The sequence below is a fragment of the Leucopleurus acutus genome (genome assembly GCF_964270905.1).
Source record: "Leucopleurus acutus genome assembly, chromosome: 5".
NCBI lineage: Eukaryota > Metazoa > Chordata > Mammalia > Artiodactyla > Delphinidae > Leucopleurus > Leucopleurus acutus.
This window is the reverse complement of record NC_139147.1, coordinates 59203690-59221321: the sequence shown is the minus strand read 5'-3', so window position 1 is coordinate 59221321 and position 17632 is coordinate 59203690. Positions and strand designations below refer to the sequence as shown.

General features: G+C 39.6%; 1 protein-coding gene across 1 annotated transcript in view; it reads left to right on the top strand.

Annotated features, from left to right (window-relative positions):
* CCDC80 (coiled-coil domain containing 80) overlaps window positions 1-6221 on the top strand; it is a 33507-nt gene extending 27286 nt beyond the window's left edge. The window contains exons 6-8 of the mRNA XM_082839682.1: window positions 2064-2167; window positions 4639-4719; window positions 5823-6221. Coding sequence (XP_082695808.1) covers window positions 2064-2167; window positions 4639-4719; window positions 5823-6169 — 532 coding nt within the window. The 3' untranslated portion in view covers window positions 6170-6221. The remainder of the gene's footprint in view (window positions 1-2063; window positions 2168-4638; window positions 4720-5822) is intronic.
* Window positions 6222-17632: the final 11411 nt, after the last annotated feature.

Below are 17632 nucleotides of genomic sequence, written 5' to 3'. Positions count from 1 at the left end.
TTCCCAGGAAACCTCAGACAGTCTCGACTCTCCTCTCCCTTCCTTTATGCAAATACATTCATCTTCCTATCCTCAGTGGAGATTTTAGTTTTTCTTTCCCTTTGAAGAAAAACAAGCAGAGGAAGCTAATGTAATGTCACAGCAAGCAATTCTTGGCGAGCCTTGCTACAGGCACCCATTCAGAGGTTGTATTTCATCAGACTATCATTTTCTCTCATTCATCCAAACCACTATTCCCCTAAGAGGCCATTTTCTTTGGGACTGAAAACTCTCCTGTTCCCTGTGAGGCTTGAAGGGGCACAGGGAGAGAAGCCATGAATAAAATCAACTGGCTTCCGGCTCCTTGAGTGCACTGACACCCCGCAGTCACCAGCACTGAGGGCAGAAAGCAAAAAACCCTTCTCCAGTGAAGGTGGAATTTGAGACACATGCACGCAGCGGCCCCTTGGATGCACACCCTCTCTCATTCCTATCCTCTTTGGGACCCTGACGCGCCAGCCAAGCATCAGCACCTCTGAGGGGGTAGACTAGGGAAAGCACTGCACCAGGAGACAGAGAAATCTGTATTTCGGTACCACCTCTTAGATTTACTAGTTAGGCAAGTTACCTCACTTCTCTAAGCCTCATTTTGTTATCCGTGAACTGGGGAAAACAAGTCATGCCCTCACTGAACTCTAGTGAGGATCACATATTGTGTAGGTGAAAGTGAGCTATAAAATGATACACAAACATAAGGATTAAATGGGTTGTTGTATGACATCATGATAGATAATGTCCAAGATCTGTTAATGGGGAAATGGACATTATCCATCAGTAGGACAAAGTTCTAAATCAAGAAGCCTGCAGATTAAGACATGATCTATAGCCATGCCATCACATGCATAACTTCCACTGATGGGTTTTAGAGTTTAATTCTTATAACCCCTCTTTGAGGTGGATGCTCTTTTTGATTCTAGAGCTAAGGAAAAACTATGACTTAGATGAACAGAGTGACATACTCAAGGAACCCAAAAAGTGGCAGTGACAGAATGTGGACCAAGCTTCCTGGCTGTAAGACAAAAGCTCTTTCCACTGCCCTGCCGTGTTGGAGCTGTAAGAGCAGAAACAAGTTTATCATATAATCTAAAATCCTATGGCTCTAGGTTTAGCCCCATTCTACTTCCTAGGGGTACTCTGTAAGTGGTGGTTCTTACTATGATGATAGGGTACATTTTAGAACTAGCATTTGCCCCTGGAAGAGCCCCTGGCTATTGAGGAAGGTACACGGGGCTTTGTTTTTCCAGGAACCCTCCTTGACCCCTTAAGACACTTTCCTATTTTCCTTCTTCCTGTCACTGTCATCTACTTAAAATTCAGTTCTTTTTCTCCATACTATTTCCTGTCCATATATTCACTGATCCCTGCCCCACCCAAAAACCCTAGGGAACTCTACCAGAACCTGAGTTTTCTTTTCTTTTTTTTTTTTTTTTGCGGTATGTGGGCCTCTCACTGTTGTGGCCTCTCCCATTGTGGAGCACAGGCTCCTGACACGCAGGCCCAGTGGCCATGGCTCACAGGCCCAGCTGCTCCGCGGCATGTGGGATCTTCCCGGACTGGGGCACGAACCCGTGTCTCCTGCATTGGCAGGCGGACTCTCAACCACTGTGCCACCAGGGAAGCCCCAGAACCTGAGTTTTCTTCAGTTATTTTCTGATTCCCTTATTTCTGTTGCTACAAGTTAACATACAATATCGGCTAGTTTTCATTGTATCTGAGAGCTTCGTCTCTCCCTAAGTGACCTCATCAGGCATGGGGACCAGACTCATGTCTGATGACCAGACTCATGCCTGACACATCACGCAAATGTCACAGTATGGCAGACTGTGAAGTTACAAAAGAAAACGTGCAAGAAATGTGGTAATACCGTTTAATATTAGGCTTTGAGGAGCTATGAAATATTTCTAAGGGTCACTGTTTTTTATTCTGGGCACAGGAAAAAAAAAAGACAGCCAAAGTTTCTCTGCGTTTTCACACTGGCCTCTATTGTTTGAAGCAGCAGTTGTGGCCTTCTGCTTCTTTTCCAGGTTCCGATGGAGGAGGCGGTTGCTAGTGATCTCAGCACCTAATGATGAAGACTGGGCCTATTCACAGCAGCTCTCTGCCCTCAGTGGTCAGGCATGCAATTTTGGTGAGTGGGAAGCCTCACTGACCTGCTTGTCTTAAAGCATCACTGCTTTCCCATACCACTCTCTTCCTGGTCTGTTCTAAAATGGAACATTAGGTCATCCAAATATTCCCCAGTCCAAACTGTAGATTCCTAGACACTTACTCAGTTATACTGAGGATAAAGTTGCTTTCAGACTGAAATCTTAGTCAACTGGGGTCTATTTTTCTTTTTTCTTTTTTCTCAATATTCTGCCCTCTCAGGTTCTTCATTAAAGTGTTTGAAAATACCTGCTGCTTTTCTTTAAGTGATCTCTATTATGTTGTCTTCTTGTTTACTTTTTAAAAACTTGTCTCAAGATCATAAAACTCAGGTATTATCATTTTCTTACGTAATAATTAGGTACCAACATTGTGTACTTCTCCACAGATTAAATATCTTTTGTAAAACAGGAATGGCTTTGGGAATTAATGAATGAATTGAAGCACACTGTACTATATTGCCATTCCCTTAGAAAGGATTTTGATCTATAACTGGGCACCAGGAAGACAGCAAGATCTGTTAAACAGAACCTTATGCTTTAAGACAAGCAGGTCAAAAAGAAATGCAGTTTATTATTACTATCATTATTTGCAGTAAATTGCTCAGTGTTTTGAAAACTAATGTATGCTTTCTTTACCAAACATTATTATCCTAGTGGTCAGAAAGAGCTAGTATCATTTTGAATATGGACGTATAGAAAGGAAAGGAAATGCATAATACAGAGAACTTATTACTAAGTTCTGTTTTGAACCAAAGAGATAATGGCAATTTCAAAAGTGGAAATCACAACTGAAGTCTCATGTAAAATACACCTCTGCAGAGGAAGAATTTTGAGAGAGTCATTAGAGGGGGGAAGAGTAGCTAGGGGGCCACAGATTAAAAAATTCGTAATTGGAACATAGATGAATCTTTATTCTTTTGATACTTCTATTAGGAAGAAGAATCATTTATTAGTTATAAAACTGTGTTTGATTTATAAAAGGTGGTGTGGTGGCATAAGTCTTGTAAAACATTACCAGAGCCTGGGCCCTTGCTATGACCCAGTACCTGAACATTATAAATACATTTCAATTTTAAGATGTGAAATAATAACTCAAAAGAAGGCAGAAAATGAGCTCATAACAGTAAAAACAATTAGAAAATTTGTGAATTTTTATTTATACTCCTATTAACAAGGTTAATGCTTTAAGAACTTATATCAATATATGTAAAGAAGATTTGATTGTGCCAGTATTCTTAGGCAAAACTTAAATTATGTATAGCCACCAACAGTGCTGGGTAAGACAGAAGTTTTTAGAGCAGTTAATGACCCTCCACAATAAGAATATAAATAAAATCATGGTTTGCTAATTTTCTAAAGATGTCTTTGCAGCAGCTATTAGGTGATGTTTCATTTTGAATCTCTGCACAGAGCCCAAGTCAAACACTTTTGCAGTAGACAGGAAATGTGAACAAGTCATGTTTTTAAGGAATAATTAAATTCATGATCTTCCCTTTTGAAAATATGACTCAACAACATGTAGAACAGAAATGCTTCACTTCTCTGGGAGAAGAATAAAGGCCACAAAATTTTTTTGTAATAGCATTTTGCCTGGATTTCAACTCTTCCTTAAAAAAGCCCTCCATGGTGGCTTTCAGTTTTCTCCCCTGGACAGTCAACACCGTCAACATTCATATTTCGTTCCAAGTTGCTACCATGCCTAGGCTCGGATTTTGTCTAAAACCACGAAATCTGAATAGGATGAATCTAGAGTCTCCTTGTCCTCCAGTGTTCTTTCTCCTGAATCTTTTCATATGCGCTTCATCTTCAAAAGAATTCCAACAAGCTACCAAGGCATGACCTTCTTTCCTTTCCTGAAACTTTAGCTGAGGCTGGGAAGCAAGCTCTGCCTGCTGTGCTACCCCTTTGAGTCTTCTAAAAAAGTGCTAAGAACCTGCCCTTTAAACTGACAAACTTTTCTTTGAGGAAGCCAGAATGATTTCTTAAACAATCACGACGGCGAGGGTCTGTAGTCTTTTCTTTGAGAGAAAATTAAATTATCCATGCAAGCTGTTATAACTTTAGGCATGACTCTTTTCGAGAACACTAATCAGCTTAGATCATCTTAGATATTTTAAAGTTCCAATGGCTTCATTTTTGTTTTGTCATTTAGTAGAGTGAGAATCACAGTTTAAAAGCAAATTCTTCTATTTCAATCTGCAAAAACAAAACAAAACCAGACCACATCTGACCCTGTTGTTAATCCCAAAATCTGCAATTAGTCTTTTTTCAAGATGTTATAAGTATTTAAATATATATTTTTAATGAAAAAACTTTAAAAAAATGAATTATTTTACCTAATCAGGTTATGTTTTATATTCTTTTTAAACTTAGAGATTTTTAATTCTCAGACATCCAGTCTTTGGAGGTGAAAGAAAACTTACAGATTCTACGGCTTTCTTTTTTCTCTTAGGTCTGCGCCACATAACTGTTCTGAAGCTTTTAGGTGTTGGAGAGGAAGTAGGGGGAGTTTTAGAACTGTTCCCGATTAATGGTAAAGTGTTACTTTAAAACAGTATAAACTACTGATAAGTTCAGTTAAATTATGTTAATTTATATGTAAGCAGTGGGTGTACCCCTCAGGTGAAGAAAGGTCACGAAATCCTCCCTCTTCATGTTTGCCCGTGTGTGTGTGTGTGTGTGTGTGTGTGTGTGTGTGTGTGTGTGTGTGTGTGTACACAGGATGCATGTAGAAGAAGGGGAAGGAGAGCACAAGCACTAATATTGTTTTTACTAAAAAAATCATAAGTGACAGCAAAAATATCCATTTTCTTAACTGAAATAAGTAATTCCTTTTTGTCTGCATGGGGCTTTATTGGCTTACAAAGCATTTTCATCTCTGTTATCTCATTTAATTCTCGAAATAGTTTTACGAGGCACAAAGGTCATATCTCACTGATTCCCTTGCAACAGATGAGGACATATACTAAAAGGCTCAGAGAAGCTGAAAGAAAATGACAGTGACTAAAAGTTTCAGAAAGTAAACCCAGTCCTTCCATCCAAGATCAAGCACTTTACCTGAGATAATGTGGATAAATCCCTGGCACAGTGCTGGACAGAGCAGATACGCAGAAAGTGTCAGTGCCCTTCTCCCTTCGCTTTCTTCTTTTCACTAATGATAATAGTTTAAATATATTCCCAGCTCTTAGATAATTGGTATTTTTCACCTTTGACAATGAAATAAGAGTTTTGTTATAAAGACAATAGCATCAAAAGTAAAACTGTAACCGCTAAGAAGAAACTAAGCTAATTGGAAGTAAACTTAGAAATATAAACAATATAATCTTTGTTAGTGACAAATTTTAAAGCAGTTGATCTTGCCAGGATTAAATGAAGGGACTGGTTTTATACTTTGTAACATTCCTATAAGGAGACATTATGTGCCCCAAAGTTGGATACACTAATAATGTTGTAGAACAGCAGGGACATTTCTTTGCTAATAGAAAAAACAAGCAAACTGTTTTAATTGGATTTTTGAGCTGAAGAGAAGAGACTCCTGGGTCCTCTCTCTATTCTCACAGTGGTTTCTTCTCACTTTGATGCTTTCCTGAGTGCTGCCTCTTCAATCCGCTAACAACTTTTCTAATCCTATTCCAGGGAGCTCTGTTGTGGAGCGAGAAGACGTACCAGCCCATTTGGTGAAAGACATACGTAACTATTTTCAAGTGAGCCCAGAGTACTTCTCCATGCTTCTAGTTGGAAAAGATGGAAATGTGAAATCCTGGTATCCTTCCCCAATGTGGTCCATGGTGATTGTGTACGATTTAATTGATTCGATGCAACTCCGGAGACAGGAAATGGCTATTCAGCAGTCACTGGGGATGCGCTGCCCAGAAGATGAGTATGCAGGCTATGGTTACCATGGTTACCATCAAGGATACCAGGATGGTTACCAGGATGACTACCGTCATCATGAGAGTTACCACCATGGATACCCTTACTGAACAGAAATATGTAACCTTAGCCCCAGCCAGTTTCCCCTGCAGCTGTTGAAGCCACATGTGGCCAGCTATGTAAAGGAGAGTTCTTCCACACTGCCTACATTCCCTGCCTTTTTCTTTCAGTGTTCTTCCAAGATTAAATAAATAGCAAACTTTTGCCTACTCTTGAGTTGTTACTGAAGCCTTAAATCATAAAGATGTTTAAAAGAATTGTTTGTCTAACTGGAGAGGATCTGGTGCTGAATAATGTTATTGAAAATGGATATTTTCCTTTTCTTAATATGGTGGATGTGATTGGGAATACAGTATTCTATAGCGTAAGTATTTATACCTCTCTTTTTAGTATTTTTAGTATTAATTGGTAAGTGAAAACCATGATTGTTAAAGAAAATTAAAGATCACAGCACAGATATTTTCAGATGAACATCTGAGCAGATGGAACAGACAGAGCAGATAGCTTCTTAACCCTTTTTGAAATGTTAGTCTAAAAATGATTAAGACAGCTCTGCTCTATACTGTGAATTTCTTTCCTGAAGTTTGATACTACAGGAGTCCAGTGATATTGGCTACCAAAGCCAGGGCAAGTACCAAACTCAGCTTTGTTATCATAGCCACTTCCTGCCCTGTTTCTGTTAACTTTTAGTGTCTTTTCAGGGAAAAGGAACTTCTAAATCACCACCAGAATCTGGCTCTGCATCTAGAGGTGCTACTTTCAGAGTTCTATCAGGTACCATGGAATTTCCAGCATGGGAAACCTTGACTCTTCACATTTGACTCCCTAATGGGCCCATTATCATACTGGCACCTTGTAAAATAAAATTACAAAGGAGATTATTTTTAGGGGTTCTTTTTGTTTTCAAAGGAAAATGTTACTAAATTAACAGTGGATAAAATTGTAACTGGATTGCAGAATATAATCCTTGTCTTTGAAACAGAGCATTTATTTTTTACATATGGCATATAAACTAAATATTCTCCCTTCCTCCCTCCCTCTTTCCCTTCCTTCCTTCTTTCCTACTTTTCTTTGTTTTTCAGCAAAGACCAAGTAATATTAACTAACATGTATGAGCTTGCCCTAAGGTGATCAGATTCCCCAGCGTTTAGCATCCGGACAGTGCCAGCCTCTATCAGTAATGGGGATGCTTATTTTTTGTCACTGTTATTAACAACTAATTCTCCAAATAGTCCTGAAATTGGTTATTAACTCTAGTGAGCCTAGATATTAATAACTGCATTCAAGCCACATGTGAATACTGCTAGCGTTTAACTTATCTGTGCCTATTTGTACGAGTTTGTCTTTACATCATCTGAACTTTGTTATAATTATAGTAAAAGTGGAATTTGTACCTCAATGAACCTGAGGAATCACTTGTTTTGTCCCTTTTTCTCTATGAAGACCATTCATTCTTACCTGTTTTACAGGTAACTGAGGTCCAGAAAGTACAAGTGACTTCAGAACACAGTTTTCTTATTATATAAACTATGCTCCCACCCTACCCCTCTCCCATGGTGGAGAGCTTTCCTCCTCTCTCCTAGAACAATCTGCACCAGCTGCCTGAAGGGTGAAGGTGCAAGAACCAGGTTGATGTGCATTGCTCTTACATTTTTGCCAAGGTGAAGCACAGCTTAAAATTGCCAATAAGAATGGTTTTCTTTATGATTGTTTCTGAAAGTACATAGGGACAATTTCTAAGGGCCACAAATTGTCTCAATTTCAGGAAATATAATAATGAGGGAGTTTCATCTCCCAAGGAAACTAGGTGGGGATAATAGAAAATTTACTTATAGAATAATATGAATAAGGTTTTAGTTCCTACACCCAAAGAAAAACAACACTTTTTCATAACCTGAGATTACTTTTTCAAGAATTCTTCTGGTTTCAGGGACACTGAAATGATCATTAGCAGATGCATTTGAAGGCTCCTTCCTCTAATGAGTGGAGGCAGAAGTCGTGTATAATCACTTGGGGGACTGTAGTATAAGCCATAGCTCAGCAAAAGGACACATTCAGAGGAAGATGTTTTTGGTAAATTCTATAATCTGGAAAAATACAGAGTAATTGTCACCAAATGGGAGGATTGGAGAACTAGGTAACCTGAATCTCTGTCTTCCAGGGGTATAGATCAGGTTGTTTGAAATCTGAGTATTGTTTTTTTCCTATAAAACCATTTCCTTCCCAAAACAGCAACAACAAAAGGTAAGAAATAAATAAAATATAGTCTCTGAGAAAGTTTATGGTATTTAGAAAGAAAAGCACCCAGTTGAGTTAGGAAAATCTGGAAAACTCTGTAAAGAACACAGCCTTACCAAAGTTGCTGGTTGTCATAATTCCCTTCCATGAATTTCCAAGAATTGGTTTCTACTAGAGAAATCCCAGGTCTCTAAGGTGAATATTTTTTTGTTTTTTTGTTTTTGCATTACATGGGCCTCTCACTGTTGTGGCCTCTCCCGTCGCGGAGCACAGGCTCCGGATGCGCAGGCTCAGTGGCCATGGCTTATGGGCCCAGCTGCTCCGCGGCATGTGGGATCTTCCCAGACCGGGGCACGAACCCGTGTCCCCTGCATCGGCAGGCGGACTCTCAACCACTGTGCCACTAAGGAAGCTTTCTAAGGTGAATATTAATTCAGCAGAGAGATCCTTCTCCTGCCTGCTACAGGGGCTGGTGGCCCAGACTCAGCAGAGTCGGTGGAGCCCACTGGTCTCATTTTCTGGGTTATAGTTAATAACGAAGCTCACACCTTCCCAACTCCTAGAGCCTTGAGGATAAAAATAGCTCGGGACCAGGGTGAATGATGGCCTCAGCTGACCCTGATTGATGATCTCAGTGCTCAGCACTGTAGGGAGATTCCAGAAAAGGAGAAGCCTCTTGAAAAGAACCTCTGTCCATTTCTGTGCCACCACAAATTCCCCTTTCCCTGCTGAGGAATCCTTTCTGCTCCATGGTTGCTCTGTACTTGATGGTTTGGTGTGTGTGGACAAAGGGTGTGGTTGGTGAGTACTCTTAACTCCAAGTGAAGCTCAGTTAAAATGCTAACTACTTCTCTTCAGTCCTCTCAGAGTTGGTGCAAAGCCCCTAATGCCAGACTTTCCTCTTCATTTTGTACACGTTGTTAGTTATTAAGAACTCAAGAATCAAGGTCGGAGTGGTGCTTCCTGATGGTCTCAACCTGTCGATAGTGATGCTATCAGCCAGGAATGCCCAGGGGCACTCACCTGGGCCTGTATTACAGACATTTCCCCATAGGAACCAATGTTGTGGCTGGACTGGCCTTTGTGGTTCTTATTATGATCGCAAAGTGCACTTCAGCAACAACCATGTTGATGAAAAATTAATCAATAGCAGATCTAAGAAAGAAATGGAAATTTTTATTCAAGCCAACCTGAGGATTATAATCTGGGAGACAGTCTTTCAGAAAGCTCTGAGGTTTGTTCTACCAATTAGAGGTCAAAGCTCGGTTACATACTTTTTTTTGAGACAAATAGTTATGCATCATTTGACAGTTTACAGATCAACATGTGCAAAATGAGTAGTGGGTCATGGGTCATAGTGGCCCCTTATGAGGTTAGGAAGGAAGGTTATCTCCTAAGGAGGTCTGGTTAGTACAAATGCATAATACACACTAAAGGGGAGGGAGGGGGCCGAAACAGGCAAAGAAGAATTTTACGTTTTTTTCATCTTGCCATAAAATATGAATTTTATTTCATCAACCATCACAAAACTCTGTAAAAAACAAGATTTATTATTCACAGGTCCTGGAGGATACACACGGCAAGGCTGCAGGTAGAGAGCAGAGAACTGTATTGGGGTTGAGGGTGAGGTGCCTAGGGTTTCACGGGTTTACTTTTTATTGGTGAACTTAAACCTAAGAGTGGGAATTTAGGCACATGAAGGGAAAAGTAGGGTCACTCAAGGGGTCAGTTATGTAGGTCACCCAGGGCTTTCCGATAGGGGAACTGCATGGGGGTTGCTGGATCTTTAGGTAGTTGTGTAGCTGGCAACATGTTTATTCGAGATGGATTCTTTGACATGGATGCCTTAACAATCAAAAGATTAATGTTAAGCCTTTACATTACTCTCAGAAACGCTAATTGTCAGGCACTTACACAGAAGGTGATGAAGCACAAAGGGCAAGTTGTAACAGAATTCGATGGGTGTTTTAAAAGGGCCACTGGACTTGGGAAAACTACTGGTCCTTGCCCTGACCTGAGATGAGTCACTTTACTTCTGGGACTCAGCTTCTTATCTCCAAATGAGAGTGTGGGACTAGACATTTAAGTTTCTTCTAACTCTGTGACATTTATGAATCTTTCTTGGTCTTTAGGGAGTAAAATGCTAAGCTCAGAGAAGCTCAGAGATTTCCTATCATCCAATCAATGTTAATTCTCAGAGAACCCAGACTTCATAGTTCAGAATCCAGTTCCAAATTGTTATGGGAATTGGGAAAGGTATTAAGCAACTTCACTGAATTCTTCCCAGCACAGTACTGCTGCTGTGGCTGTGATCTAAAGAGGCCATCACCTCTAACACACAGAAACCCTCATCATCACCTTAACAGCCAGGCTGGAGCTTCCAAGGGATTCAGGCTGGCAAGGACTGTGAGCTTCCTGAACATTTAAGGAGTCCCTTAATGTGGTCCCCAAATTAGGAAATTTGTGTTGCACCATATGCTTGTGCTTCAACACAAATTTCCTAATTTGGGGACCAAATGCATCACCTGAAGCTTGGAAACTGGGCAGTCCCTGGGCAGACTTCAGAGACCTTAAATATTAGTACTTCCTTCTAGAAAGCAAAAGGATGGTCCTCCACCCTCCACTCCATGGGTTGATACATGTGCCAAGGAGGCTGGGCAAAGGGGTGGGGTGATTTTAAACAGCTAAAACTGACCCTGGGCAACATTTTCTTTGGCTTTCCTCCTCCCCCATAAGCATCCCTTTCCTCTCTCCCTTTTCTCCTTTCCCTGGCCCCTCTCTCATGAACCATTCTGGCTCACAGATGACTACAACTGATTAGGTATAACTGACATGCTAAAGGTACCACCCTTTCTAAGGACATCTGCAGCACAAAAGGAGATCCTTGAAGAAGGACCATAGGGAACAGCTTGGCAAACCATTTCTGAAAGATTGCTAATCCCTGGAAGCAAGCCTCACTTTCCTTCTCAAAAATGTTAGAGAAAGAGTAAATTCCTCCTGTGGATTTCACCATCATTCTGTTTGTCTCCTTTAGTCCTCTTTTCTATCTTTGGCTCGCCTCTTTTTGTGAATACTCTTTAGAGAAGCCAAATTAGAACAGGGTAGGCAGAGGCAGGAATATACCCAAATTTGGCAAGACTTGATCAAGAATGGCTGAAAGCCTTGAGGTGTGAAGAGAACCATCTAGTCATTCCAGGTCTTAATCCAAGATACTCATTTTCAGGTTATGCTCAAGTTATATGATGATTCCAACATTTATTGTATTTATATTATTTTCTATGTACTTTGTTAGAAACCAGTAATACAAAACTGACATTTTCCAGTACAGATTAGTAGAGAACAGCCATGTACACAGTCAATTATAAGATAGTACATATAATGAATGATGGGGGGGAGGTATAAAGAAGGGACCAGGGAGATATAAGTAATGATAGTTCTTCAATCTTTTGGAGACTAGAATTATTACATTGCTCTTCCTGTCAGCCTCGACATGATTTGAACAAGTACCTCGTATTGACTCCACTGTCACCAGAGTCAATGGCTTTTGGATACTCACAGTGTAGGTACTTCTTCTCCTGGGAACTTCTTAGCTCTCCCGGATTTAAGAAGTTGTCCAGATGTCCATGAAAGGATGGTGGCACTAATATTAATTCATTCATAAACACTACCCCCTTGCTGAAATAAACTAAAATGAACAATAAGCATGAATTTATAGAAGAAAACTTCATCAAGATTGAAACTAGGGAATAGCTTTAATCTCAAAGCATGAACTTTGAGTAATGTGTGTCTACTTACTATCCCCAACTTGGGGAAATTGAGCACTAGGAAAGATAGGAAATACACTTGTAGTCTATTGCTCAGGCAAGGATCAGCTGTAGCTGAGAGGCCAAAGTTAAGTGACATGGCTATGCCCTGCCCTTCTTTCCCCCTAACTTCCTAATTGGAGGACGGAGGTTTGGAGATAAGGGTATATATATATATATGCAGGATGGAGTTGGTTTACAGCTAGACTGGAAAAGCTCTATCTCTGGGGACATGATGGTATCTTTTTCGACTCTTGGCCAAACTAAGGGCAGTGGGATTTATGATGTGCTGTTTAAAGTTTGAAACTACCCCGGGGATCCCCAGGGTTAATTTCTTTAATGATGGTTTCCAACTGGCCTAATAGATTACGAAAACCTGACTGATTAGCTGGCTAGAGAGGCCATGAAAAGCCTGGGAAATTCTACTTTGAGCTCTCCCAAAGTCAAGATTCCTCCCACAGATCTTGGTAGCTCCAGCTGGAGACAGCGGAGACAGTGCGGTCTCTGTGTAATAAGGACCCTGGGGAGCTCAGGCTTCGGCTCTCTTGGAACCCCAGTGTTTACACTCTCCTTTTCTTGCGGCACCATGTCCTTCGCCTTAAATAAAAGTCTTACGTGAGTGTGCTCTGTGGAGTCTGGTGAGTCCTTTCAAATATATGAACGTGGGAAATCTTCGCAGCAGGGCAGTGTGTATAAATTTTACATAAAAAACCTTACAGAATATGAAATGTTAAAATATTTTATACAATATGTTAAGTGTCTGTAACATACTAAATGTAAGAATATATACATATATTATATAATTATATATAAGTATACAATAGAAACATTCTAGTAGCAAATTTCACAGTTGTAGATAAAGTGTGTGCTGCTTTCAAGGCACTTCACTTAGCCTGACTTCTTATCAAAGCAGGGGGCTCAGTCTCAAACAGAGGAACAAACTAAAAGTCAAGTGATACCCTCTCCTCACAACAGGAGACAGTACTACCCCTATCTCTATGGAACTGGCACTTAAAGCAGGCATTTCAACAGAGATAGAGGAAAAGTACACACCCAGAAAGTTACCTCGTTGCAATTTTCTATGGTCCTGCTTCCCTTCCACCTTCTTAAAACACCTTCTAGCTTTAACACAACTTCAAAGATGCCATTCAGGGTCCAGGTAAAGAGCAATTGGGTAAGGGAGATTTCACCTACACCATTTTGTGGGAAATACTGGGACTGATTAAAATTTTGTTTAAAGATGAGTACACAGAAATCTTAAAGAAAAGATCTGTACAGAGGCATCCATGCACCCAGGCTTAGAAATCAGCTCACCTACAAAAATGGGGAAAAAAAAACCTATATATATATATATATATATATGTGTGTGTGTGTGTGTGTGTGTGTGTGTGTGTGTGTGTGTGTGTGTGTGTGCGCATATACGCATACACACACACCTAGACATACATATACACATACATACATACATATGTAATAGAGCAGGGAAACAACTTTTTGGCAACACTAAATGATAAAAAAGGAGATTTCTAAATGGAAAAAAAAGGTGACTTAAGAATTATTTTTCAAACAAGCCATTATTTATATTATATTAAATAGCTATAGAAAGTAATAAAAATGCAAAACCTCTGAACAATAATATGACTCGAAAAAACCTGCAGTTAGTAGTTATTAGACACCAAAAAATATTAAAACCTCAGGAAGTGTATCAGTCGAAAACTTCCGGAAGAGAAAAATCTATTTTAAGACAGCTCCCAGCTGAGAGATGAACTGGCATTTAAAGTTATGAATAAACAAATTATGTCATGAACGAATAAAGTTTAATTAGCTGTGCTACTTGGGATTACAAACTAAAAGGCAAACTATTAATTCTTGAAGGAAAAGGTGCATAATAAAACATTTTAAAAAGAACTTCCAGGGCTTCCCTGGTGGCGCAGTGGTTGAGAGTCCGCCTGCCGATGCAGGGGACACGGGTTCGTGCCCCAGTCCAGGAAGATCCCACATGCCGCGGAGCGGCTGGGCCCGTGAGCCATGGCCACTGAGCCTGCGCGTCCGGAGCCTGTGCTCCGCAACGGGAGAGACCACAGCAGTGAGAGGTCCGCTTACCGAAAAAAAAAGAACTTCCAAATTTCATCATATCCATGACAACATCAAATCTAAGAGACACCACTATTTCATGTCCTGCTAAGAAACAGTCAATTAAACATATTACTTTCTTGTCATTTAGAATTTTCATTTTATATCTCTTTTTAAAGAGCTTTTAAAGACTTTGCATTTATCATGTAGCATTTTCTGATTACATAAAAAGGGAAACTATAAGTTAAATAAATTAAGCTATTTTTAGAATATCTTCACATTTTGAGCCAGAATCTCTTGAATCACTTTTTGACGCAGAGTCGTAGATGTCTGAGGTTTTCCAGGCAGATAGTTCCCTGCACCACTGGGAGACGTGATGATGATGAAGCATTTTAAGAGAGTTTCTCTGCTGTCTCCAGGGTCTTCTTCCAAGCTATTGACACTTATTCTGTAAAATTTGATGCTGGCACGTTCTTGATCTTACCAGGAGGTACCAATGAAAGATTTTCAGACAACAACCAGAACTCTTATCCTCTCCTCAAATGGTCTTTAAGTGGTTTGTTGACTGAAACATCAAGAAGTTGTATGCCCGTGCCAAATGCCTGCATGTGCAAGCAAAGACAACTTCATTACTGCCAGGAGGCAGCAGCTATATTAACATGCCATTGCTTAACACACCCCAATTTCAGAGATGGTAATGTAAAAACATATGAGTCCTAGAAGAGATGAAATACAGCATAGCAGACCTAGATAAAATTCTCAGAGCTTATTATGAAAAACAAGGAGTTGGCAGGAAATATAATAACCTAAGTTCCTCATCTTTCAATGAAAGAAGTCAATGACCATATTTTATTATTGAGGTTTAAACATTTATAAATAAGCTTCTAAGTTTGCTTTTAAAAATGTAGAAGTAACTACTAGCAGTGAAACAGACTAGACATGAAAGTTGAATAAATCTAAAATATGACAAGAAACTTTCAAACTGGTTCAAAATATCAAACCAACATCAACTTTCTCAAAGAAGTTTTTACACAAAGGATGAGCCAAACTACAATAATAAATTCAATAAAAATATGCAAATAACAACAGGAAGAGCACAGATCTCATTTTCCAACCAAGTGTATAAAAACTAGAAATTAACAAAAGTATGAATAAAATCCTCAATGACACTACTCTTGACTCGAAACAGAATTAGAAAAAATAACAATGATAATGCTATATTTTAAAGTCTTTGGGGACTGGCCTGGAGTCTACTTACTTCAAGGAATTTTTCTACTAGTTATAAACATGTTCATTAACAAGCAAGAAAGAAAACAAATACATTTGAAGAAGATGGAAAAAGAACAAAACAAACTTTAGAAAAACAGAACATAATAAATTTTAATAAAGTAAAAATTAGAAGCTGCTCGTTAACCTATTTTTTAAAAAACCAAGAGACACCGTTCATACACAAAATCAAAAATGAGAAAGAAAACAACTATAGCAAAAGAGGAAATAAGTAAAAGGATTATGAGCATGATTCACGAATTTCTGTGCAAATAAGTTTGAAAATCTGGATGGTTAATTTTTTAGCAAAATATTGAATATAAATGATCAAGAGTGAATCAAGAAGAAGAGGAGAGGAGGAAGAAACAAAGACTGTTGTAGGGAAAAAAGTACTCCTCAAAAAAGTGCCAAGCCTAGGCAATTTTATTTGTGAGTTCTTTCAAAGCTTCAGGGAACACATAAAGCTGACGTTTTTAAAATCTTTCCGGGGCATCGCGGCCAATGGGAGTTGGCAGCTTGACACACACCACATCCGTATGGGATTGTTAGGGACATGGGTTGATAAATCCCAGCAGGATTAAATGCATTACCAGCATTGTCAGCAGGTTTCAGTTATCTTTCTTGGCAGAGACAGGATGGTGCTTGAAGCAAGTAAAATAGCAAGTGAGGACAGAAGTTCTGCAGATCTGTTAGGGAGTTTACTGTGATTCCATTTGAGCAAAATATCACCTTCTCACTAAATTCCTATTTGAATTGAAAATGTACTGCTTTTATAGCTTTATACTTTAATTGTAAATTTGTTTTGGTTTTCATATAAAAACTATAAGAAGTTTATACTTTATGTTCATATGCATTTAAATTACAGTAAAGTGAAAAAAAGGTCAACACTGATCTGTGAGAGGTTTTTTTGCCTTTAAAGGAGGGATATATATTACTCAGTATTAGAAAGTCTGCTCTCGGCTTTAGAGAAGGAAAACCACTCTCTTTCCTTTGGGTTTGACTTTCTCTGCCCCTTCACCATACTAGAATGGTAAGAGTTCGCAGGAAAAATCAGGACTTAAGTAAAAGGAGAAGTTGCCAAGGAGGACCTGGGCTGTGTCTGGTCAAGGTTGGGCCTGTACAAGAGCAAAAGGTTTCCCTGCAACCCCACATAGTCTAACCCAGGTCACCAGCAACAGGGCTTCCACATGTGGATTCAGATGCAAAAAGCCTTAGAGTTATAAACAAAGTAACTCTGCGCTGAGTCTCCTCTGCATATAGACCTTGAAAACCTATGGCAGCAGGACACAGTTGGCCAAGCATTTGGGATCTGGGTCTAAGCCATCTTTCCCTCTATAACCAACAGCCACATCCTGCTTCCCCTCAGGATTAGGCACATTCCTGGATAGAAGTTTGACCCTAGGACCAGTGACAGAGCTGGAATCAGGTCACTGTAGGCCATACTTGTGGTCCAACCAAAGGCTATTCAGCTCATTAGTTGTAGGTCAAAACTGCTTAGAAGAGAATCTAAAAATAGGAAGGGACTTTAGAAATCACTTAGTCCAACTTCTATACCAATGATGGAATCTCTTCTAAAACATACTGCTGATACAATCTCTCCTTAACACTTCAGTGATTGAGAATTTACTACTACTCTCTACTACTCTTCAGGAAGGCCTTCTCCATTATTGGAAAGTATCATTTGTTAGGAGAGTCTTCCTTATAAGGAAAGAATAATCATCACCCTATAACTTGTTCTTTAGAACAGGAAAGAAGTCTACTTCTTTTTCCACATGACACTCGTTCTCCCCAGATTACACACTTGATCCAAGAGCACCTAAGATGATAGGATATGGTTTCTAGACCTCTCACCTTCCAGTTACTCTCCTATTAAAATAGCAGCGCCCACAAAATACAGTTGTCCCTTGGTATCTGCGGGGGATTTGTTCCAGGACCCACTGCGGACCAAAATCTGAGGATGCTCATGTCCCAGAGCCGGCCCTCCATATCTACAGTTATGCATCCGAGGATTCAACCAACCGGTGATTGTATAGGACTGTATTTATTGAAAAAAAATATGCATATAAGTGGACCCGTACAGGTCAAACCTGTGTTGAGGGGTCAACTGTACTTCAGTGCATCCACATCAGAACT